Source organism: Sphaeroforma arctica (assembly GCF_001186125.1).
Source record: "Sphaeroforma arctica JP610 unplaced genomic scaffold supercont1.806, whole genome shotgun sequence".
Taxonomy (NCBI): Eukaryota; class Ichthyosporea; order Ichthyophonida; genus Sphaeroforma; species Sphaeroforma arctica.
Genome location: NW_014039752.1, coordinates 25,515 through 33,398, shown reverse-complemented (window position 1 = coordinate 33,398; position 7,884 = coordinate 25,515). Strand labels below are relative to the sequence as shown.

At 43.9% G+C, this 7,884-nt stretch overlaps 2 protein-coding genes across 2 annotated transcripts; one reads left to right on the top strand and one right to left on the bottom strand.

The window, feature by feature from the left end:
* The first annotated feature begins 316 nt into the window (after window positions 1-316).
* Window positions 317-1,643, top strand: SARC_08697 (hypothetical protein). The gene is made up of 3 exons (XM_014297320.1): window positions 317-961; window positions 1,012-1,235; window positions 1,264-1,643. Exons 1-3 carry the CDS (start codon window positions 418-420, stop codon window positions 1,576-1,578), a joined length of 1,083 nt encoding a protein of 360 aa, XP_014152795.1. The 5' UTR covers window positions 317-417; the 3' UTR covers window positions 1,579-1,643.
* Window positions 1,644-3,564: 1,921 nt separating this feature from the next.
* SARC_08696 (hypothetical protein) lies at window positions 3,565-3,889 on the bottom strand (the record flags this gene model as incomplete). The annotated part of the gene is made up of 1 exon (XM_014297319.1): window positions 3,565-3,889. A coding segment is annotated over one exon (325 nt), but the record flags the coding sequence as incomplete, so codon positions are not given.
* Between the last annotated feature and the right edge of the window lie 3,995 nt (window positions 3,890-7,884).

Here is a 7,884-nt window from a genome sequence, read left to right as displayed (position 1 = left end):
CACCGGGGCATAAACTCGTTCTGTCCACCCTTATACTACACATTTTTGTATTTTTGTATTTTCAGAATAGAAATGCCCCCTGGTCCCAGCCTCCCAGTCACTACCCCGCCAAAACTCTAAGATTTCTCATGGACAACGAATGCGAACCATGTGAAGCGAATTCTATGTCATATTTCGGTCATGAGATTTTTTCTCATCAATTTTCAGAGTCTCATGTTGGAAACATGAACACAATTATCACATAGGTAAAATAGGGAGTAGAAACTTAAAACGTATTCGAGTTTTTAGGTTGATAGTTTACACAATAGACAAACAAGGAAACATCAACAATACAAATATATATACACATCAGGGTCGATCATTTGAGTGTAGAACCTTAAGATAATTTTAAGTTTTCAGCAAAAACAAGTGGTAGCAATGGGTCAAGAAAATCCTACTATCACAACTGCATCTGATCAATGGACGTCAGGTAAAACGAGAACACAAGCAGTCGCCAACCTCGAAGACAACGAAGCTGTAGGCGAAGACACCTACTTCGGCGAGACAATCTCAAGTCACCCAACCCCAAGGATCCGGAAGCGCAAGGAAAAACGCTACCTTCACAAAAACCGCCTCCCACCACCCTCGTCGCCACCACACAAGAAAACCATGACGGACTCAACTACCCTTTCGAAAGACAAATGGAGTCATTTCATGAACATGATGGCGAAGCAATTGAACAAGATAGATCTGATGGAAGCTCAAATAAATCAGATGGCCAACAACCCAGCCAGAGACATCATCCCGAAAAGTCGGGCTGAGAGTGACCGCAAGCTAAGCTCCGTGTGTCCAAACCTACCGAACAACCTGAAGGAAAAAAACAATCAAGGTATACTCATATCCCTACAAGATATGAAGAAGATACTCTGTGTGAACGCAGAATCCTCTAATCTGCAGAAAGTATTCACTCACGGCGAGAACGGTACGCTGTCATCCAAAGGAGGCAATAAAAAACATTCAAATCATTCCTAGATTTGTTTGCTAATTGGACGGCTCACCTAGCAGCATCACTACTACACACCCCAGAGCTTATGACATACAAGTGTATCGCTGACCACCTAAAGTATCAAGCCATTGTATGCGAATACTCCAAGATTATGTATCCAGAAGAAGTTGCTAATCTCGACAAGGGTGTCGGGCGATATTTCCCTCACTCTCGGCTCTCGGATATCGATGCAGCCAAACTAGCCGTTGTGGTCGCTTCCTCCTCGTCCAATGTATCAGGCTCTCAGTTCATGCAAACACTGCAACTGTGCGACAGCCTTCTCCGTATGTGAGAATGTCACCCCAGTTGTCAAAAACAAGAAAGGGCAGTCTAATGGACATGACACCTGTCAACAAGAGAGAAACAACACGACGATTATAACGGAAACGAAACGTGCGCAGGCGGTACCAATTGTAGCTATAAGGAGTGCAACAAAAAAGGTTGCACTGAACCAACTACACAGAAGTCAGGCCGAAGGGAGGAGCCATAATCTGCCACATCTCGTCATCAACCAGCATCTCCCACTGTCACCACTAACGTGGACCATGACCTGAGAATTGTCAACGTTTGGTCGTCAATCAGAGATATCCCCATACCCACTTGTACTCCAGACATATCTTTGCTCAATAAAGCTCTGATAGGATACGAATCTCAAGATATGTGCTTACTATGATGACACAAGAGGCTCGCATCGGCTACAATGGCGCACGCACACAACACATATTCCACAAAAAACCACAAATCATATGACGAATATAGAAGACCAACCAAAAGCAGATCTAGCTAATGGGTCCACGATCGGAAGATTCTCCAAAGAGGATTGCATCAGGGGCTTACCACACTGCCACAACTCCCCCTTGCAAAGCATTGTAACCACCAAAGTAGATTGATCGATCAAATATCGTAGAGAGATCAGCCAGTCGTACCCTCACCATTCGGTCCTCGGCATCAACGCCCAGCGCGACAAACGAAGTAATGAATCGGCTTGCTAGATGTCCAGCAGGTTCGCGTTCCGTCTGGTGCCGATACATCGAGATGACGTCCTATTGATGAGACTTGAACACAACAACAAGGTGTATTTCGAACTATCTTTAAATTTCGGTAACGGCAACTCCCCTCAACTGTACTAATACCTAGCAACAGCATTGGATTGGGGACTACACATGCACGGCCTCATCACGTGGCGATTGGCCGATATTATCTGATATTTCATTTCTCATAGAGCTCCATCAGACGTACTCACTGTTCGGAGAGTCTTTTGAGCCTTCGACATTAAGATTGCCGAATCAAAACTGATCGCCCACCTTCCTACTGTGGAAGGAATCGGCATCCTTTGGGACACCACACACGTACAGTAGGGATCATTAAAGCAAACCGAGAAAAATACCGCGCGCTGCTATCCACTTGGAGTGATATCCTCAAGCCACATACAAGATATAGCCAGCACATCTGAAAAATTGATGTGGTTATCTGCGATATTTCAACCTGCGAGAGTGTACATGGCCTGACTATACTGGCTCCTACCTATGGACAACAACTGGAAGTACCACTACGACAAACGGATACCAGCCGAAATTCGCGATTTGCGATCATGGCACTGGATCTTAAACAACTGGCATTTTATCAATATTCTGATACGTTCCCTCCTAACAGATGTACAATTCTACATCGACGCCGCTTTTACCATAGAAGGAGGTTATATCTCAACGGGGGAGTGGTTTTATCTCCCCTGGGGAGATCATCACAAAAAATGGGGAAATTCATGGATGCTTCGGAACATATATACCTAAGAGGAAGCACGCAAACATGAACGCTACTCGATCGCAGCTCTCGGATTACTGACTGTAGTGTCCATTGCAGATCTCCACCCTAACCGATATCGAGACCGAACAGTATGCATTCACTCTGATAACACCGGGGCGATAGCAGATATCCACTCTCGCACATCTAAGATACCCGAGATGCTTAGTCTTCTTAGGCTATTATAAGAAATCGAGCTCGGCCATGACTTACACGTCACAGCCACTCACATACGTGGCGTAGATAATATCTGCGCCGATCACATAAGCCGTGATCGTATGGCACAAGAACGGCTTCCACATCCCAAGCTGCGCCTATTGACATCTCCATTCACAGGTTTGATAGCCGAATATGAGCGAGAATTGCAAACAATGTCACTCCGGTGAATAAATACATGGTTGCACTCTTGAAAAAAAAACTTGTGTTTTTTAGTTGTTTGCTCACGAATTACTCAATCGAATTCCATGAGCTCACGAGTTGTTTATGGCTACATGTCGAGGAGAAGACACTCACCCTAGAATGGATTAATTACCGCATCTGAGAGTTGAACGGCTTTGAGAAAAGCAACAAAGTCGATGTATTTATCATTGAAATGGCGAAAATGATGAGAAAAATGAGTATGATTTTATCAAAGCGCAGATCAAAGAGGGAAGGCGGATAATTGGCGAACTGGCATCGAGTCTAACATCCAGGCAAGATGAGATCGATGAACAGGACAAGGTGCTCATCGCTCTTACACGGCACTTATTGATTTGAGATGGAGAAAAAGGTAAAGATGGCCAAAATGAAGGCGACACACTCGTCTCCGCTGCCAAGGTGTTTCTAGATGTCATCAGCAACCGTAAAAGGCTGAGGGGTATGGTTGCTGATGTTACCAACGGTAACGATGACGTTGATATAGGTAAAACCTCTGAGCCCGCGACGACCAGGGTCAAAGCGGTCAAGGATAGCGAGTCTAAGCTCATGAACACACTCGCGTTTATGCCAGCTACAGTACCAACAGGTTGATAGAGTGGAATGTAGTAGACTTCAAATATTGGATACATATCTCTATACCAATCCCCACATGATTTCGCATGTGGAGCTGAGCTGTTGAAGTCTCTTTGGGCGCACCGCATCACACAGCAGTATATCGAAACTATAGGCGGGTCGACTTTGCTTCCTTCTTTGCAGGCTCTGTGGTAGGTATACTTCTCGTTGAGAGGACGTCAGTTGAATCTTTCTCCGTGTACTTTGGTTGCTATATATGTGTCTTGTATCGGACGTACTCGCCAAGGATTCGTTCGTGTTCATACCATGGGGTTCTGTGAGTATGTGAGACATCGGTAATCGCTGTGGTGTACTCACATTCCCGCGTTCATGATATTGTGTCAGATAACTAATTTTGAACAGATGCGGTAACATATGATGTGGTGTGTTTTGCTGTGAGTGGATTGTTTGTTCTGTAGGTGTTAGACCACCGTGTGATGGGATTTCCTTCTTTTTGACATAAAAACCCTCAACGTTTATGTCGAAACGCGAAATCGCCTTATTTTTTGCGAAACAGGGTTTTTAGGGGGTTTTTTTTGTCAAATTTTAAATATTTATTTAGGAAATAAATTTGAACACTTAACTTTGTCCTGTGGTCCTTCCCACCCTCTCGAGGCCCATAGGCCAAAATAAAACTGTACGATACCCCGTGAATCTCACGAGGCCGTTGTGAACTGCAACAGCTCTAGTGAGTGCGCCAGTGCCATTGAAGGGCTTCTTGAGACTCGTCGACTGACCAGAGGTTGGAGGCCTTGGTTTTGGAAATAAATTTGAAAACTGCAGAGCGGGCCAATTTTTTTTTATTATCTTGCCCATTTTCGCGTCAGAACCGGCAATGGTTCCGTCAATACTCTCGACAATATTGGATGGTCGATTTGGCTGCAAAACGGACTAACTTTTTTTTTAATAACACCCGTTTTCCTGTCAGTACGGGCCGACACTTTCGACGATATGAGGTTCATTTACAGACCGAACTCGAAACAAAATTTGTACAGGAGTCGATTTGGCGCAAAATCTTTTTTATTTTATTTTTTACAACACCCGTTTTCGTGTCCGAACGGGCCATGTTTTTGTCGACAATCTCGACGGTATTGGATAGGTTTAACTTCAGACCGTACTCTGAAGACGAAGAAAGATACAAGAGTCGATTTGGCTGCAAAACGGACTATTGTTATGTGCAGGACAAAATATGAGCTCAGGATTAAAAATGTACTCCAGAGTAAAACCAGGGTTCATAAATAAATAATGAACCAGCGCAGTTTACTACTATAGTTGCCGACATAGGAAGGATAAGAGGTTGTAGTAAATTGGCTGGAGGAAACAATGTTTGTGTAAAAATAAGAAGTGTAGTTCTCTGATAGGTGCAGGTATATGTAAGACAGAACTATTAAACATGGGATAGGCTCACTGAAATGTATCTTACAAGGTGTACACATAAAAATACAGCAGCCGCGCCTAATACGGACTGCTGGTTCTGGACGAGACTAACTTAGGCCCTTGTAAGGGTAGAAGCTGTGATATAAGACATAATCATAGACATCAGTGAAGCAGGAAGATCAAGTGAGGTCAGCACACGTGGAGAAGGGGAAAAACTCGCTAGCTGCTGATAGTTGATAATTCCAGATGACTCTACCCAGGTCTGAGATGATTATGGTCAGTGCTAACACGGCTTATAACTTATATAAACAATATATTAAAAGAGGTTTTTGCTGATCGTAATATTGATTACGTCCAGATTTTTGTCCTGACTACGGCTTACTTTCTTCTGTGCACAAAACAAGATAACTTTACCCTAACGAACTTAAGGATGTTGAAAGTAGTTAGTATTCGAAGGCAAGATGCAGGCTCTCCGGCACTCAGAAGCATGAAAGCGTATATGTAAGGAACAAAACGCAATCAGCGGTGACTGGTCGAAGGGACCTTGTAGCGGCAGGATTACTACCTCCGAATGAATGTGGCAAGGCGAGAGATATCATCATACATGAACATTTATCGGCTGACATCAGCCGATCGGTGTATAACATTGTGCCTGCAGATATCCGGTTACCTGTGTGGACGAAGACAGCTTTGTGCTATTTGTAAAAAATATTGCAGCCATTACTGGACACTTCCGATAGTGCTGCTACGTCCCTCTGTGAAGTGTCAGGTACGAACTAGCATCTGAGACTCTTTATTTTGAAGAAATCAGTAACTCAAGCTTTGAGGCTTTATTGGCGAAGGAATTGTTCAAGGGGGTATCTACGGTAAAATTCGTATGGCAACCAACACCCCTGTTTTTAGTGTGAAGCACATGAAAGGGCTGTTTATGGCTTAATGATACGGTGTGGACCTTCTAGGTTCATCAAGGCAGGGATGTCATTGATGCTTACTGAAGAAGATTAGCAGACATCCTGGGATGAGACGATCGTCCAAGTCGCGGCAGCTATGGAAACACGAGTAAAAACGATCGTGTTGGACAGTACTTCCCCACATCTGAAAGAAACTTTTCGAGCAGTGTATCAAATGGAAGGAATAGCAAGAGCGGCTGACCTATTACGGGATATGAATGAGGATGAGGTTTCCAAGGTGAAAAGACTAGTTTAATACCCAACAGGATAGAGCAACCCAACGAGAGCAGGCTTGGAAGAAGCGAAACTTCGGACCCAACTATGGAGGATGCTGCGGGTGCAATTCAATGGAGCATCAATAGTACTTATGCCCTGTACGGAAGAAGAGAAGAGCCAATGAACGAAAAGAAGGAAGGCGAGTGGAAGCACGAGAAGAGATGTCGGCAGTAGTGCGGCAGATTTCACGGTCGACAATAGCAGTAGGAGCAGTACATGTGCCTCGAGAGGCCGTTTTCCAACGGGTGATTAAGAAAGTACAATCGACAACGGACCCGATACATCTGCCCAAGTTAATCGACCACATGGCTTAGGCAAATATTGAGCATCAGACCAAAGAAGATTTCAAGTCGTTGCCAGGAAAGGAAGTCGGTGACTTTGGAAGCATTTATCAGTTGGCAGCTACGGTGAATACATCTACGCAGGCGTGGCCAACCTAATCCGGTGGCTTATGATGCCCCACACCCCAAATTTGTGGGTGTGCACCCCCTAGTGATACAGGAGAAACCACAGGCCACGTCTAAAGCAACCTACTATATAGACAAGGATCCCACGAAGGTGGCGATCCTTAAAGAGAAGGTAGAAGCCTTGGAGGAGGCCGGCATCATCGGCCGCGTGACAGATCAGGAATGATGCTCGGTTACTCATTCGGTGGCTAGCGTACGTGTGTTAATTTAAAATCATTAATGATCAGCTTCTCGCATCGCCGTACTACATCCCCACGGAGAAAAGTCTATACGTGGGCTCTGTTTCTGTTTGGCTTATCTGAGTAAGGATATTGTAAAAAACGTAGAGTATATAGAGTAGCTGAAAGATACAACTAAGGGGTACAATAGACCACTTCTCAAGTACAGTTATCTCAGCTAGGGAAAGTCTATAGTATCAAAGAACCGAAGTGAGTCTTTATTTGTTTTATCCAATTCATTTAGACTCATGTTTTTACTGGGTGTTTCTCTTTCACGCTTAGTTTCGGTATAGCTTACCGGTTCTACCGCTAATATTTCTGATGACTCTAATATCAGGAATAATTCGTCCCTAATTCCAAACTCAATATTTGATGATTCTGAGGTTTTGGGTTTCGGATTGGCTTTATGATAATGTGGTCCCTAGATGCTACATCGGGACACAGAGGGGACTGATGGTAGACAATATCGAGTCTATGACTATGTATGTTAAAGTTATGACATGATCAGTCTTCATAATCTTGTAAGCTATTACATTACCTTGATAATACATAGTATATCGCTGTCGTAATGAATATGTGTGAAGTGCGCAGAGCCGAACAGATATCACGCGGCTCGAGGTCGACATCGTTCTTTTACCTGTATAATATAGTAACCGCTGACTACGAATATACTGCCAATATAGACATACCTGTATATATATATATATATAGTAACCGTAGACGTACGGGACACACTCCATATA

What these genes read in the sequence shown, in the direction of transcription:
- SARC_08697 (XM_014297320.1), top strand. Translation starts at nt 418, where the DNA reads ATGGGTCAAGAAAATCCTACTATCACAACTGCATCTGATCAATGGACG. An exon ending in ATTCACTCACGGCGAGAACG is followed by an intron (nt 962 to 1,011) that starts GTACGCTGTCAT and finishes AATCATTCCTAG; the next exon opens with ATTTGTTTGCTAATTGGACG. An exon ending in CAGCCAAACTAGCCGTTGTG is followed by an intron (nt 1,236 to 1,263) that starts GTCGCTTCCTCC and finishes CCAATGTATCAG; the next exon opens with GCTCTCAGTTCATGCAAACA.